This window comes from Pelecanus crispus, chromosome 9 (genome assembly GCF_030463565.1).
Source record: "Pelecanus crispus isolate bPelCri1 chromosome 9, bPelCri1.pri, whole genome shotgun sequence".
Classification (NCBI taxonomy): Eukaryota; Metazoa; Chordata; class Aves; order Pelecaniformes; family Pelecanidae; genus Pelecanus; species Pelecanus crispus.
The window spans coordinates 37,823,328-37,839,773 of NC_134651.1; the positions used below are offsets into that span (position 1 = coordinate 37,823,328).

The 16,446-nt window shown below is 47.8% G+C and overlaps 1 protein-coding gene across 1 annotated transcript; it reads left to right on the forward strand.

Annotated features, from left to right (window-relative positions):
- The first annotated feature begins 2,107 nt into the window (after positions 1-2,107).
- MIGA2 (mitoguardin 2) lies at positions 2,108-14,775 on the forward strand. Its single transcript, XM_009491323.1, has 15 exons — positions 2,108-2,203; positions 2,875-3,085; positions 3,949-4,061; positions 6,422-6,539; positions 7,043-7,182; positions 8,708-8,825; positions 9,011-9,111; positions 9,597-9,712; positions 10,119-10,191; positions 10,853-10,939; positions 11,318-11,416; positions 11,924-12,058; positions 12,821-12,874; positions 13,840-13,956; positions 14,575-14,775. The coding sequence occupies exons 1-15, from the start codon at positions 2,108-2,110 to the stop codon at positions 14,773-14,775; spliced, it is 1,779 nt and encodes a 592-aa protein (XP_009489598.1).
- Positions 14,776-16,446: the final 1,671 nt, after the last annotated feature.

The window sequence follows — 16,446 nt, forward strand, 5'->3', positions numbered from 1 at the left end:
ATTGGCTGGAGGCGGGGGGAGAGGGCCGGTGGCTCTGCCCCGCCGCGGTCGGCCCCGCCCCCGCCCAGGGTAGGCTGCGGCGCGGGGGAAGGAGACGCTGCCCTTCCGCGGCCATGGCGCGCGGCGGGGGGAGAGGGCGCCGAGCGGGGCAGCGCGCCCCCCCCGCCACGGTGAGTGGTGTCGCCCGCCCGCGCTCGCTCGCGGCGGCCGGGCCCGGAGGGCCGCACCATCGCTGGGGGGGGGGGGGGAATCGGAGACGGGGACCCCGGGTGGAACCGGGCCTGGGGGGACGCAGCGGGGTGCAGAGGGTACGGGACCCCCCCCGCGATGCACGGGTGCGGAAGGCTTGGGGATGCCTGGGGTGCGGGTGGTGCCCCGGGGTGCATGAGTGCAGGGGGCCCGGGGGTTGCCCCAGGGGTGCGGGGCCTGAGGGACCCCAGGGCGCAGGGGCATGGAGGGTGCCGAGGGCTGTATGGGTGCAGGGGGCGTGGGGATGCTCCAGGGGTGCAGAGGGCTCGGGGAGCCCCGTTTGCAGGGCCCCAGCTTGCTGCAGTGCTGGTATGGGGAGTCCCGTGGGGAGCACCCTGCCTGGGGCCTGCCTGGCCGGTGGGTTTAACACCCCCGTGCCCGGGGGTGCCCAGCTGCCTCGCCATGAGACCACACGACAGGCAGGGCTGTGGCGAGATGCTCTGGACGGAGGGATTTCCCTGGCGCCTTGCTGAGTGTACCCCTCAGCCAGGTGTAGTAACCCGCAGGCTGTTTTCTGTGCCCCAAATTTCTTCCACTTTGCTCTTGTCATCTCTGCTCTGGCCAAAGCGTTGTGTTTAACCTTGTGGGGAGAGCCTGTGTCTGGTCCCTGCAGGCTCCAGCCACCTTGAGACCGTTTCCAAACATGGAAATTAGGAAAAATTTCTTTACGGAAAGGGTGGTCAAGAATTGGAAGAGGCTGCCCAGAGAGGTGGTGGAGTCACCATGCCTGGAAGTGTTCAAAAAACGGGTAGATGTGGCACTTCGGGACATGGTTTAGTCTAGTCTACCCTTGATTGGTTTAGTGTGGGCTTGGTAGAGTAGATTAATGGTTGGACTGGATGATCTTCAAGGTCTTTTCCAACCTAAACGATTCTATGATTCTGTGTCTCCCAGATGGGGTTACACCAGCCCACGGGCTGTGGGGTGAGACGTGGCTGTCAGCCCTGGGGTCAGGCAGGAGCAGGGGGTCGTCACGCAGCTGTAACACCTGGGGTGGGTTTATCTTGTCGGTGTGGGGAGATGCCAGAGCCCGGTGTGGCCGAAGCGCGGCCGCACACAGAATAAGAGCAGTGTCCCTTTGCTGCGTTGGGGTCGGCTTGCTGCAAAGGCTGGCCTGGCAGAGACTGGGGGCCAAAGGGTTTATAACTTTGTGGCGTTTAAAAGATGACCCCCTCTGGTTTCAGTACATTCTTCTGTAGCTCTGTCCTTGCCATGAAGCATGTCCCTCCTCCCCAGCTCCCAGCATGGCCAGCAAAGCTCTGAGTAAACTCAAGCAGTGTTGAAACCTCCTGGGCAAACACCCTTTGGTTGTTTTTTGATGCACAGAAAACTGTATGAAAGCAGAGTTTTGACAATGAAAGCATATATATGGTTATTTGTCATATTTTTTTTTTTTTACATGGGGACTGCAAGCCCTGCAACCCCCTGCAATCCCTCCAACCATGTGCGGCCAGTTCTGGTGCATGTAGAAATAGCGTCAGCTATCAAGTCCAAGGATGCTGTTGCTGTAGAGCAGTTTGGGAATCTGCCCCTGTGGTTGGTAGGACAAGCAAAAAAATTGCTGCTGTTGCTGAGAAGATGCTTTAGATCTCCCACTTGGCTCTAGCAGCATTGCTGCTCCAAGTGACCTGGTGTGTGGTTTGTGAAGTGCAGTACAAGGAAGTGCAGGTCGTGTGTTCCCTTCACTCACCTGATTTTTCTCTTCTTCCTGCAGGAGGATTGCTGGATGAAGGCCGACCCCAGGACTCTGAGCCAGATGTCAGAGAAAAGTTGGATTTCTTTGTGAGCAGCTCACGCAGCATATGCAAGTTGCCTTCCTGTTTGTGGCTCCTGGAGGTGCCAAGATCCTTGTTCAGACATGGCATTTAGAAGGACAGAGGGAATGTCCATCATCCAGGCCTTGGCAATGACTGTGGCAGAGATCCCTGTGTTTGTTTATACAACATTTGGGCAGGTACAACAAGCAGGAAAGGCTTTTCTGTCGGGTTCCTTGGGTTTTCTCTTTGGTGGTTGTCTGTGGAGAGAGAAGAGTCTGTGTTAGTTGTGAGGGACAGAGGCATGTCGGGGTGGTGCTGGGGGACCTGGGCAGTTTGAGTGTTTGTAGGAATTGCATGGACAGTTTGGGGTGGTGGGAAAGAGCTGCTCAGGGTGGGCTTGGATTAGGGAGAGGGGAGAGAAGGGCTTCCTACATCCTCCCCAGGAGAATGCCTGGGCTCAACATTCTTTTCGTCAAAGGCACTAAAAAAAGACTTTTGTTTTAAAGATGATTAATATATTTCCTACTTGTAGTAATGCAACACTTGCGGCAATAAAGCTCAGCTACATACCAGGGTTTAAAAATTGAATTTGGGTAACTCAGATTGCATCTGTTATGGGCTGTGTGCAAATTTTGCAGCATGTTTTAGTAATGAGTATTGAGACCAAGTTTTCCAGATTCTGTCACAATGATGCTCTGCAGTTTCTCTGCTGCTAAGTCTTAGTTGTGTAGCTGGGGCTGTGTTTTGTGGGTGGGAGGGGGAATGCCAAGGTGTCTTATGTTTAAGACTGCTTAAAAAAAAAAAAAAAAAAAAAGGGTGGTGGAATTGGTTTTTCATTGTTGCTCTTTCATATCTTTTGTGTTTAAAGTCTGTCTTCTCTCAGCTGCGGCTCTCTCCAGGCCTGCGTAAGGTGCTGTTTGCTACAGCTCTTGGGACAGTTGCATTGGCTCTTGCAGCTCATCAGCTGAAGCGTCGTCGTCGTCGAAAGAAGCAGATTGCTCCAGAGAAGTGCGGCTTTAAGCCTGGAGGGATCACAGTGCCCATCTTGCCAACCAGAAGGGTCTCCTCTGTGAAGAAAGGTTGGACTTGCAAAAAGGGAAAATCCCCAAAAGCTTTTCTTGGGGGAGCAAAGAGGGTGTACAGGCAGTGATGGGAAGTTCCTGACAGCTGCGGGGAGAGGAAAGCAAAGCCGTTTGTGTGGTGCATTGATGCAGAATGAAATTAGAAGCTTGAAGCACAGTACCATGAACACAGGGTTAGCGGAGGAAAGGGAGAGACCCTGAGCTCAAAACCTTTGCCACAAAAAAGTGACACTGAGGTTTTCACCAAGGTTTGCAGTTCCCATCCCCCTTCCTACAGAAAGACTGTGCACCCATTACGCCATGCTTCCCCCGATAATAACGGCCCGGGGCACATGGTGACCTTGTTGCTTATTGATCTCGGTGATGCCAATATGATGCCTGACCCAGGGGTCCCATGTGCAGCCATGTTGGCAAGGTTGGGTGGCGGAAGGGAGGGTGGCCTGGGCCAGGCTGGGGAGTCGGGAGTGTCTGTCCAGCTCTGCAGCGGCTCCCAGACCATGGACAGCTTCTTCACCTGCTTGTGTTGATTTTTGGGGTAAGACTGACCCCGGTCCTCAGCAAAGCACTTTAGGGATTAAGTATTTGTTCTTCCTTGATGCTTTCCACTTGTACTTGCCTTCTGACATCTGTAAGTGGTGAATAAATACTCATTCCTCAGCCTCAGATCCCCACTGATACCACCTTTCTTAGTGTCTCAGAGCAAAATAGAGCATACAGGAGATCTGTGACTCATTTCTAGGTATTGGATGCTGCTTTGCCCATCTGCAGTCACACTTGACAGGGCGATGTTCCTCTTCCTGTTCGCAGCTGCAGTGAACCTGGCCTAAAATCCTGTTTTTGTGTGACCTTCCCAACTACAGGATACTCCAGCAAAAGAGTCCAGAGTCCTGGCAGCAAGAGCAATGACACGCTCAGTGGGATTTCCTCCATCGAGCCCAGCAAACATTCCAGTTCCTCCCACAGCCTTGCCTCGGTAAGGACCTTCTTAGCTGGGCTGGGAGAATCAGGGCTGGGAGACAGAAGTGCATCTATCTGTGTAACAAGATCACCAAGTCCTTGGGCTTGCACTGGCTGATAGATAATGCCAAAGCTTTTGGAGCAGAACAGGTTACAGTGTAATTGTAGGGCGTGTTCTGATATTAACCTCACAGTGACTGTCTGGAGTTGCCTGCCTGAAATCAGGGCAGCCAAGAGCCACAGGGTACATCCTACTTCTTTGGCCAACGAGGGGCTGCAGGAGGGACTTGCATGTGGGACATGGCCGTGATTCCTTGGGGCTCTCTACGACCCCCTCGAGGAACGAGGGTGGGTGGTTGCTGGGTCTCACAGCAATGGCGAGTTTGTTTGCTTCCCTCTGCAGTGGGGGTTTGGGTGGCCCAGCAGCCCCTGTGCCAGCACAGCCCTCCTGTGCTGGGGCTGCTCGCAGGTTGCTTGGTTGTTAAAACCAAGCTAAGTACCAAAATGTGATCGCTCTGTTCAGGAAACAGTGCAGGTTGAGAATACAGCCTAGTCATTCTACCTCCTCCAAAGCTAAAAGCAGCCTATAAATACAGGTAATTCAGGCTTAACCAGACAGGAGAAGCCATCACTGCTTATATCCACCTCTTGTGAGAAACGCTGGGGAGCGTTTGTGGCTTCAAGACCTGTTTTACATCCCCATTGCTCAAAGCCTCACGTGCTGCTGTTGGAGCAGTGGATGGCACAAGCAAACCTCTGCAGCTTCGTGCACTGCAACTTACTGCAAAACACCCCCTTGGCATCACCTGCCTGGGCTTGGTGGCTGGTTAGCAATGCTGGGGCAAGAAGAGCGAAAAATCATCCCTTTGAAAGGAGCTGTCGGCCACCAACACCCTACAGTATGTGCAGGTGTTGTTGTATTTTAGCTCGTTCTGTACAGTTAAAGCACCAGAAAGCTGCCAAAAATCTGCGCTGACCAAAGTGTGTCTCCAGCAGGCGGCAGTGCCGGCACAGCGCTGGGCAGGCAGCCCTGCACCAGTATTCCCCTGGGATATGATGGGATGTGTCAGTGAGGACCAAGCTGTGTCCAGCTCCGGCCTCCCTACCGCTGCAGGGACTCTCACGTCCATTTAATTCCCCCGTGGCTTCTCCCTTCCCACAGATGCTGTCTGGGTTTTGTATCGCTGAAGTCTCTTTCTCTTTAGACAAAAAAAACCTATCTAAATTTCTTTTTCCACTACTGGTGCATGGGTGGGGATATCCACATGGAGAGGGATCTGTTCCCATACCCCCTTCATTGTGTGGGAGTTTAGAGTCTGTGACACTGTACTCATTGCTTTCATGTTACTTGATGGAAAAACACCTCATCCTTCGCACAGCTGCAGTTTCTGCCTGCTCTCTCATCTGCTTCCTGGGGCTCTTCTTTGCCTTCTAGTAAACAAGTCAGCAGCAGTGAACTGATGATTTGCAGTTCTGGATCTCAAGGTGATTTATTAACACTCCACAGAGATTAATCAATGGAGGCAGGGCAAGAATTCATCTGTCAGATGATTATTGTAGCTTTTTTTCTAGTATCAGGCTCGTATTTGGACATCTTTCTCTAAGCCATATGAAAACACTGGTCATTGATAGCGTTTGAAGCCAGCACTTTATTGGGTCAGACTTTAAAAGACATTTATGCGCTAGTGTGAAATTGGAGAAAGCTGACAACTTGCTGTGTGGGTCTTAGTGCTCAGCCCTCCCAGGAGAAGGTTTGGTTACAAAAAGAAGAGCGAGGATCCTCCTGGCCAAAGTCCTTGGCTGTATTTTTGCTGGTAGTCTGTTCCTTTGTTTGGACTGTGGTCACTTCCCCCCCACTTCCAGTGTTTTTTGTCCAGACAGCTGGGACTGACATGAACTTTCTATCAAAATCCTTGTGCCTTTATAGTGATTGCTTTGGAGCTTTTGTGGGCTGTTGCCTCTATCAGTGCTCTCCCGCTAGTGCTCACCACTGTACAGCTCACTGTTTCCTAATGAAGCTTCAGCGTAAATTGCTTGGGAAGGTGTTTTCCACACAACTTTCTGTGCTTTCAGCACCAACACTGCTGTGGTGCTGGGTGGAGAAGGGGAGGACTTCTCACCTCGCCTCCCCTCTCAGCACTGTGTAGCAGTTGACAGTGTAGTGTAAACCCAAGTGGGAGGGGGCCAGTAACACTTAATACCTTCCCCTTCCCAGGCAAGGGAGTACCGGTAAGGGGGGAGCACAAGGGCAGACGTGGGGAAAGGAAGTGGCTTATTGTTCAGATTTAACTGGTTGTGGTGTTTGTGTAGTCTTAACGCTGCTACCCTTGGAAAGAATTCAAAAGGCATTTGCTGCTCTCTGCTGCTTTCCTGCAGATGGTAGCAGTCAACTCTTCAAGTCCAACACCAGCATCAGCAGGGATGTGGGAGGCCCAGGCAATGGGGGATGCTGGAGCCATTGGTGATTCCAGTGCAGAAAGCCTCTACATTCAAGGTAAACAAGCATAAGGGTAACATTGCCCTGGGTGGGTTGTTTATCACTGAGAGCAAAAAGAGGGTGTAAATTGACATAGAGCAGCAGCAGCACACTGTAGAGCTCTAATAGGAAGCTCTCCCATTCTCGACTTAAACTCAGTTGCTTGTTAGTTACAAAAATCCCATCTTCTTCTCCTAAAGAAACATTTTGCTGTTTTTTCAGTGAGTAATTTATTTCCAAAATACTGTTATTTGAGCAACAGGCTCACCTTATGCGGAGGACAGTATTTTGGAAGTAACACTGTTCATGTTTTAACCAGTTTGGGGAGGTTCTCCTTATCTTCTAATCCAAATTAAACCATATTTAAAAGGGAAAGAAATAGATATAAAATAGATTTCTTATCATTTGGGAAGAGGCTTCCCTCTTCGCTGGCTTGTCTGAGTGAGCAAAGGCTCATGCTGTATCGCTTTGTTCCTAAGTGGCCTGGGACTCTCACAGCTTGTATTTGGTTGCATTGCCAGGCATGGAGCTGTTTGAGGAGGCCCTACAGAAGTGGGAGCAAGCACTGACCATCAGGCAGAGGGACAATGCTAGTACCAGCACCCCCGTGCCCTGGGACAGCAAGAAACAGCAAGAGAGCATGTCTGAGAACATCCCAGAGGTAGGTCCCCACTTTTCCCTTGTACCTGCCAGCTGGGGGACATGCTGAAAGACGAGCCTAGGTGCTGGAAGCAGTAATTAGGAGGTTAAAAGAAGAGCAAATTAAGGGTAGAGTTGGGCCAGACTCTGTTTAAGAGCTGTCTATATCTGCAGCTTCCTTATGCAATGTGAGTGGGTGTTTTTAATTTCTTTTTCTTTTTAATGTCTCGCCTCCTCATTCCCCAGCTTTGCTACCCACCTTCCAGCATCATGTCAGTCACTGTCATGCAGGTCCTCCAGCAGCAGAGGCTGCGGTAGGAAAAGGCTGTAACAAATACAGCACCAGAGAGAAAGAAACAGTTTTTTGCCTGGCAGTGTTGTGTCTGTAACTTTTTAATGCATTTGAAAGTGGAGATCTTGATGGTCACTATCACTTACTAGGAAGCTGGGTGGAGAAGCAGAGGCCAGCTGCCTGCATGTAGTAATGAGTAAAGTGAAGTGGTAACTCGGTAGGAGCTAACTATGCCCCTGCTCACTGAGCAAGTGGGTCAGGGACATGTGTAACTTGTTCTGCCTACAGCTACAGAAACAAGTATTTTAGGACAATGCCTTGTTGTCTTGGACTTGAGGACTATGCAGGGAAGACCTCTGATAAGAGGAGATCCAAACTAGAAAGGCTCAGTGACAATCATGAAGATAAAGAGAGTAGCTGTAGCTCAGGACTGAAAGGAGCCAAACTCCCAACTCTCCAGGAGTTCTTGCTGGAAACAAGTGTTCCCAGCCTCTTACAAACAGGGGCTGGTGTAGTAAGTATGTGGGATATTTGTCTTTGTGGTGGATAATACTTATCCAAGTCAAATCTGGATTCTGTTGTTGTTGTTAACTCTCCTTGAAGAGTCCTATAGTATTTGTAAAACTGACTTAAAACCAGTTGATTCATTATCAAAATAGATTTCATGCTTCTTGTTAATGCTTCTGTCTTCTGGGTGAGATACTCATGCAGACACAAGGGCATGAAGGCAAGATGCCATGTAAGTTTTATTTTTATCCTTTTTTTTTTTAACCTATTCTCCTGCACTGCTTACATCAAGCTTTGCTTATGTCCAGCACCTTAATCCAAGGACTCTTACTCTGTTATCCAGTTCTGGATACTCTGTTGTATTCAGCACAGGTTTTCTGATGTGATTGCCTCTTGAAATTAGGCTAAAGTCAAAAGTCAGGAGAATTAAGTGATCTGTAACTCATTAAAATACCTGTTTTTCTGGATGGCAGGTTAAAGTTCTTAAGTTCTTTCTTCCTTTTTTAGCAGGAAAACAAAATTGTAAAGCTAAAAAGCCAGAGAGTTTGAATAGGCTGCATAGAAACTTCCCACCCCTTGGGTTATTAGCTGCATTGTAGGATTAATGAGGCCTCTCTCTCTCTCTCTCTCTCTCTCTCTCTCTCCAAACTGTAAATCCCATTTTACTCAAAATTTCCTTCCATATTTGTGCTGTCAATCTGTCTCTACCCAGCTGGCTAACTAAGGGTGGCATTTATGTATGTTCAAGGAGGAGTCCCAGAAAAGGGAGTTCGCAGAGAAGCTGGAGTCCCTCTTGCACCGAGCCTACCACCTCCAGGAAGAGTTTGGGTCTTCACTTCCGTCAGACAGCATGCTGCTGGATCTGGGTATGGGAGCTGGGTCAGAAATGCATTAGAAGGCCAGTTTCTTTTCTGGTTTTATGTCTTTTCTGTAAGCCAGGCAATGAAGTGGTGGCAAAGTGCTGTTTGTGGGGGTGGGAGGGAGAGCCCAGTGGCTAAGAGAAGTGGTAGTCCGTAAACTCCAACACATGCACCTTCTTCTTCTCCTCCAGAGAAGACTTTAATGCTTCCATTGACGGATGGGTCATTGCGGCTTCGGACAGATGATGAAGACAGCTCAATTTCCGAGGACTCCTTCTTCTCTGCAGCAGAGGTGACTTAAGTTTCAGCTGTATGTAGCAGTCCAGCTGCTTGGAGGGGAGCTGCAAAGGCAATGGAGCCAAACACATTTTGGTAGAGGACGATGATACAACATGGAGCAACAGCCCCAAGCTGGGAGGTTCATGATGGATATTAGGAAAAGCTGTTTCATTAGGGGCATGGTGCAGCCCTTTCCAACCAGCAATTCCATGTCATCTTCCTATTTACTGTAGAAAACATGCCATAACAGCTAGGAAAGCACTGTAAATCTAATGTAATGTGGCTTGGTTCTGTAAATTTTAGGGGATACTGAGCTGTGTCACAGCTGAGACAGCTTTGAAACTGTTGGGAAAAGAAGTATGTTTGCATTAAATAATTGGCACATGCAAAAGTTTGCTAGCTGAAGAAGGCACATATTGCTTGTGTGCAGTCTCTGAGTATTTGCAAATACTTAACAAGATAATTTTGTTCTTCCCATGCCTCTTGCCACCTCTACAGCTCTTTGACTCTCTCCACTTTGAGGAAATGCCATTCCACCTTTCTAAGCCAGTAGCAGCATATGAAGAAGCTCTGCAGTTAGTGAAAGAAGGGAAAGTTGCGTGCCGGACACTGAGGTGAAGTGCCAGCTGAAGTTGTGGGTCCTTGTGTCAAGGCTCCTTTGAGCAGCCCTATAACCAGAATAACCCTTTGGGGACAAAAACTCTTAGCATCCTTCCTGCTGGTTCAGACTTCCCAGGGAACTAGCCCCAGATTTTAGGACACACATGTTAAGAAAGGGTAATTGTCCTAGGAAATTAGTAATGGGAAATGTGGCTGTTCTGTGGCTGGCTGGCACAGTCCTGTGCTGTAACAGCCTTTGCAGAGGTGCTCTAGTCCCCCAGGGAGCTGTACAAAGGGAATGCAGTTGTTACTTCCTCCTAGGCACAGATTGGGAATTAATTTTTTGGGGGGACCATAGCTGTTAAGAACACAGACATCAGGAGAGCTGAAATTTATGTAATCATTCCCCTTTCCCTCTAGGACAGAGCTCCTTGGCTGCTACAGCGACCAGGATTTCCTTGCGAAGCTGCATTGCGTCAGGCAGGCCTTCCAGGTGAGAATGGCTTGAGGCTCACTGGTGCCTTGCTGCCAGCAGCACGTTCTCCTCTGCCCATGCAGGGGTGAAGTCTTTGACCCTCTAGAGCAAGTAAAAGCAGAAGCAGCAGCAGCCCAAGCTCCCCTTGCTTAACCCTGTAATCCCGTCCTGATCGATTTGATTTGGAGAGGGAGAGGATCCCCTGGTCCCTGTGCCCAGCTTGAGCGGTGGTTTACATGGTCACTGACACTGGTTTAATTCTGGGAAGTGAAAGTTTGGTAATTTCAGAGCTGCCCAGGAGCTGCTACTCGCATGTAAGAGCTTTTCACTGGGCTGCAGTCCAAACCTCTGAAGTCGGGGAGGAAGGTTTCCTTCTCCTTGCTGCAATATGCATCCTAGGAATCTATGGCTAGAGCTTGAACAGCACCTTTTGTGCCCTGGCCCCACTGCCACTCTGTGGCTTCTGTACCTCTGTTCTTGCTGATTCCAGTCTTTCAGCCTAATTTTAAACTCGCTTCCTGGAGAAAGCAGTTTTGTTTTCTAGACTCCAGCTTATTAGAGGTTAATGATACTTGTGTATGCAGCACTGCACTTCTTTGTGTCCTGTCTTTTTTTCTCCCAACTCAGAATTCATGTGGGCATAGGCACTCACAGGAGGCTTCTTGTGTTCCCTTTGCAGGAGCTGCTGGAGGATGAAAACAATCAACTGTTTTTTGGGGAGGTTGGGAAGCAAATGGTGATAGGACTGATGACAAAAGCTGAAAAGGTAGGAAGTTTGTCTAACAACTCAGCTGTGTCTCGTGAGCACAGGGACACTTGTTCCTCCATCCCAACCCAGAGTTGGGAGATCATTGCTTGCACAGTGTTAGTCCCTTACTGGCTTGGTTTGCTTACAGGTTCCTCTAGCTACTTCCTTGAAGAAAGTGGAGCAATGTAGGTGCTTTGAGTCACAGCTGAACCTGGGGCCTTCCATGCCGCCCAGATATAAATTCTCTCTTGCTGCACAAAGAGTGTTTTGGCTAAAAACTTCAGCCAGTTGTATGCATTGATGTTGATGTTAGCTCAAAATAGAGTACTCAAACTTTGGTGAAACGTGCCCACAACTGTTGTACCTTCTGAAGTGTTTTTTTCTCGGCTCTCCCAGAATCCCAAAGCTTTTCTGGAAAGCTATGAAGAGATGCTGCATTATGCACTGAAGCAAGAGACCTGGCCGACCACTCAGCAGGAGCTGGAGGGAAGAGGGGTTGGTAAAGACGTTCTTTCTAGAAAGTTGCAGAGGAGTTGGAGGGTGATGAATATGTAGGAATGACCCACAAGTGAAAGAACTGCTGCTGAAATACGATTATTTTGCAATTGTACATTGTTGCGGAGGGTGGGAGGAAAACTGGCTGTTGGGGTGTTTAAACTTCATGGCAAATCTTGCCTTCAGCAATGTCAGCACAGCAGTGGTTAAAAAAGAACAAACCCAAAACCCCAACTCAAAATCCCAACTTTTTCTAGAGGGCAAAGGTACTCTCTGTGGGTCTGTAAGATTTGTTTGCCTTTGACTGGGCTTTTTGTGGACACAAGATTAATAAGTCTCTTGGCCAGCCCCTCTCTGGGGGCTGTGAACTGAGTGTAGACAGTTCAGTCCTCCTGCCTTGGTGGCAAACTTCAGCTCATTATGTTTTGTTGCTTCGAAGCAAAAGAGTAAAGTCCATCTCCTTTTTTTAAACCTGTTTCCATTACAGACTGTTCTGCTCTCTGACAGGTGGTGTGCATGAGTTTCTTTGATATTGTGCTGGACTTCATCCTCATGGATGCTTTTGAGGATCTGGAGAACCCACCCTCCTCTGTGCTGGCTGTGCTGCGCAACCGATGGCTCTCTGACAGCTTCAAGGAGACGGTGCGTTTAGTGGGTAGTCCTTATGCTGAGCATGAGATCTCAGTGCCAAGGCTAGGAAAGAGTATAACCTCAGCTGTTCTAGCTGAGCTGAATTTCCTGTTTAGAAATACCATGCTTTCCTGAAGCTCTAAACAACAATCTTCTGGTACATGTAAATTGTTTACAGGAAAGCTTTCCTTATTTTGAAAGCATCTGGTTGGCTCCAATAGACTTATTTCTCTAGCGGCCTTTATCAGTGATGCTATGGAGATGTTAAAAGATGACAACACATGTTTTCATGAATGAGAATAAAAGGATCAAAATGTAGGGAAAAACACGTGTGGCTTTTTTGCACCTGGCCATTCATTCTGGTGGTACCTCAGCAGACACTGAGGCTCAAATAGCAACACTTTCCGCTAGTCCTGGCCTCCAGCTGCATATTTAAGACTGATTAGTTTCATAGACTGAGAAGAAGATGGTTGGGAGGCCCCTTTTAACAGCTGTCTGCTTACAGTCTGCATTCTGGGGTGTTTGGCAACTATGTCAGATCATATTAGCAATCTTCAAAAACACTTTGGCTTTTCTGGAATGGATCTGGAGTGGCTAAATCTGCTTCCAGTTCCCTTTGATTTTGTCACTAATTTTTGAGTTGTTGGTGCAAAAGGGTCACTGCTTTGATATGTGTTGGTAAACTGTTTTGGTTTGGGGTTTTTTTGTTTGGTTGGGTGGTTTTTTTTTTTAAAGTAATCCCAGTAACTGATGGTTTCTCTCTGTTAATTGTAGGCTCTAGCAACTGCCTGCTGGTCAGTTCTGAAAGCAAAAAGGAGGCTTCTGATGGTAAGCAAAATTAATTAAAAGGGAAAGAATCTAATGTATTTGAAGCTGAAAAGATAACACCTAGATCTTGACAAAATACAAAATCTAAGTGGATTAAGACTGAACTGAGTTGCATTCTTTGTGATGCATTAGAGCACTGGGTCCCGCTGTCATTGCTCCAGTGCCATGCCAGTGTTCTACTGAATCAGTCTGAGTTTATTCTCCCTTCTTCTTAATGTGAGGATTCAAAAGACAACATTGCCTGTCTGGTATTCCCTCTCCCCACTCACAATACTGTAGGAATGGTCACAGACACCAACCAACAAGAGGCTGCTCCAGAATTGTAGTTTCCCTGCTAGCAGTGCAGTGCATGGCTCATGCGCTTCTCCACTTCCCAGTGCTGCTCGCTGACTAGCTATTACTTGATGTATGTCCCTTAAATCTGTGGCTTTCTAAAGTACAACAGCAGATGAGTTCATGGACATGGGGAACAGGAAGCCACAACGTTGCAACCCCGGTTCTGCCACAGGGTCTGTGGCCTCTGGCAAGCTTTCAACTCCTATCCCACAACCAGCTGGTACGACTGGGTTTGCCTCTTGAAATGGTACAAAGATAAATGAGAGCATTGGAAGCTGTATTGGTGCTGTCATGCAGTAGCTCTGTCTTGGATATTTGCATGTCCTTTCCTGGCTTGGTCCGGAGATTATAAATAGAGTCTAAGACTGCCTGGTGGTTGCCTTTCATTTTCTTCTATTTATTTTCCTCCTGAAATAGTAGTTTAGAAACATGAAGATAGAAAGCTCTAGTCATCCTTGAAGGGATCTGAAAGATAAATGTAATTCTGCAGGAAGAGATGTTCTTAAGTAGCTCTTAACTTCAGTTACTGAAGCACAGTGTTTTCTGGCATGGATTTTGGTAGCTGATACGGAATAAGCTATTTGTGTCTGAGAACTGAGACCGACCAGTTTTTCCCTTCTCTGTGGCAGGTACCAGATGGCTTTATCTCTCATTTCTACTCCGTATCGGAGCATGTCAGTCCTGTTCTAGCCTTTGGTTTTCTGGGGCCCAAGCAGCAGCTATCAGAAGTCTGCAGTTTCTTCAAGGTAAGATGGCTTTTCTGTACCTAATCTGTGTGGGACTCTGCTGTCTTCTGGCTTAAAGCTGCACATTTGTGCTTTTGATAACTGATGTGGCATTAAGAAACTTGGCTCTGTACAAAAGCCTTCTAAAAATCACTGCGTTTTGAGGTGCAGATTGCTGAATTCAGATTGATAAGAATTCCCAGCACAATTTACCATAGTTGATAGCAAAAATGTGTGATGAGATCAATTTATACCATCGGTATTGGAAAAGATTACAGGTGCATATGCTGAAAGAATATGTTGTCTAAGAGTACATGGGATCTTACAAGTTATGTATTTGATCTTAAAGCCTAAATCCTCTTGTTCTTGTAGATAATATCATGAGAGGCTGTGTTGCATTCATTAAATGTTTGCATGGATATTGCTATGGACATCAGCATCGCTTTCCTGACTTTGGGAGCTCTGCTGTCCTGTTTCAGAGGCATGAGGGGATTCAGCCACAAATGCAATACCCAGCCTGAAGCAGATCTTCGCTCAGAGGGCAAACGTGCAAAATTCCTTACAGGGTTCTCTGCTTGCTGCAGTCCAGGCAGGTGGGAGGAGGTCTCCTTACTGTAAACCTTCCTTTTGTCTTTGCAGCACCAGATAGTACAATATCTGAAGGACATGTTTGATTTGGACAACGTGAGATACACAACAGTGCAGTCACTAGCTGAAGACATTTTGCAGCTGTCGCGGCGGCGCAGTGAGATTCTCTTGGGATATCTGGGCACTGAGACTTCCCCTGAAATGAATGGCATGCTTCCTGGTGAAAATGAGCCACGGAAGGAGCTCATCTGATGTCAATCAGGGGAGGAAAACAGTTTTGTACAAGGATCTTTTTCCTCCCAGAGATGGATAAAACTACCTGCAATGCTCAGTGGTGGCAGCAAGACTATCTCAACGCACAGCAACCTGGTGGGACCTTCTGCTTTTTGTAGCCAGTAGTGTTTGCTGGGATGGATCCAGGACCACTTGCCAGCTTATGGTTTGAATTTCTTCTTTGTTCCACCTTCCGGTTCTTTTTATTATTATTATTTTTAATGTGTCATATAAACCACGAACTGCCTGGGGCCCAGATTTTTGCCCAATTCTCTTGAATAGGGCAACATATGTACCTGTTTTGCCTGTGTGTTTTCTGGGAGATGATCCCTGACGTTTATGATTGTGTGTGGGAGCAGGAACATCATTGGTAAATTCTCCACTTGACCGTTAGCTTCTCAAGGAGGTTTGCGTTGAGATTATTATCTTTCTTTCCCTGCTGTGTTTCTACAGACATTACTGCTGATTTTTACCTTATGTGTTTTAAACACATGCAATGTGACTAGCAAAGATTTCTTTCCCAGGGAGGAAGAAATACTTCTGTAAAGCACTGAAGTAAAATGCAAACTTTTGTAACCAGTCAGAAGCTCTAAGGAAGTTGGTCTGTTCCCTCTGTGTTGCTGCTCTTTGCAGGCCAGATGACAGGCTCTGTGCCATGGTCATCCTTGCTTAGGAGATTGCTGAGATCTACATTTGCCCCTAAGGCAAGCTAGTGTGAGGATGGGGTGGATTTGCATCCTGCCTGTGCATGCACAAAGTCTTTAACATCCATCAAAGTGCCTTGCTGTATTTCAGAATGAGCCAGCAGCAGTTTTTGCTGGGTAGGAGGTGTGGGGTGTACATTAGCAGAGGGAACCGGTATAGCGTGGTGCCTATTCCTTTTATGTACAAGGCAGCAAGAGGTGTAGACGTTGGATGCGATGTACAAAAGGGGTTATGTGTGCAGGTAGCTGGAGAGCTGGGATCAAGCTGCTAGAGAGCAAACAACTCTTTATAGTCTGTCAGTCCTAAGAAACATAGCGTAGTTTTGGGTATAGATCAAATGTATGTGTATGTATGACCTTGTAGTACTGGGAAGGGCTCTTATCAAATGATGTGATCCTAACTGCGCAGCCAGCACCTGAAATCTGGCTGCTCTGGGACACGTGCTGAGTTGAATACTAGTGTAGGGTAGTGGCAGCGGAGTCTGCTGGACTTGAGGCAGTCCTGGCTTTTGTGTGAGGTTTGCAGTGATTTGCTGAGTCCTCTGAGTGCAATGCTACAGATGAAGGTTGAGGGTCCAGCCTGTGCTTTCTCCTGTTTCAGTCCACACACAGCTCCAAGTCCCAGCCTCAGAATGAGGAGGTCTTCAGAGAGAAGAAAGTGAGGACTTTCACAAAAACATGGGTTTCACTGGTTTTTTTCTCCAGACTGATTAGTTATCCCTTATGTCTGTTCCAGGTAAAAGGCATAAGTCTTATCTAGCCATATTTTTGCAAGGGGGGAAAAAAAAGGAATCTGGAGTTTTGATATGAGTGGAAAGTCAGTGCATGGGCTTGGAGAATACAAATGTCTTCTTTCTTCCTCTAATGTGGATTCTGCTGGTAAAAGCAGGAAGTAAGCAGGGAAAAAGTAAACAGGAGGATGTAAAAGGAGTAGATAAATGCTCCT

Excerpts from the sequence above, each read along its gene's own strand:
- MIGA2 (XM_009491323.1), top strand. The coding sequence starts at position 2,108 with ATGGCATTTAGAAGGACAGAGGGAATGTCCATCATCCAGGCCTTGGCA. Across the intron at positions 10,940-11,317 it reads TGATGACAAAAGCTGAAAAG|AATCCCAAAGCTTTTCTGGA; the intron begins GTAGGAAGTTTG and ends CGGCTCTCCCAG. Across the intron at positions 12,875-13,839 it reads CAAAAAGGAGGCTTCTGATG|GTACCAGATGGCTTTATCTC; the intron begins GTAAGCAAAATT and ends TCTCTGTGGCAG.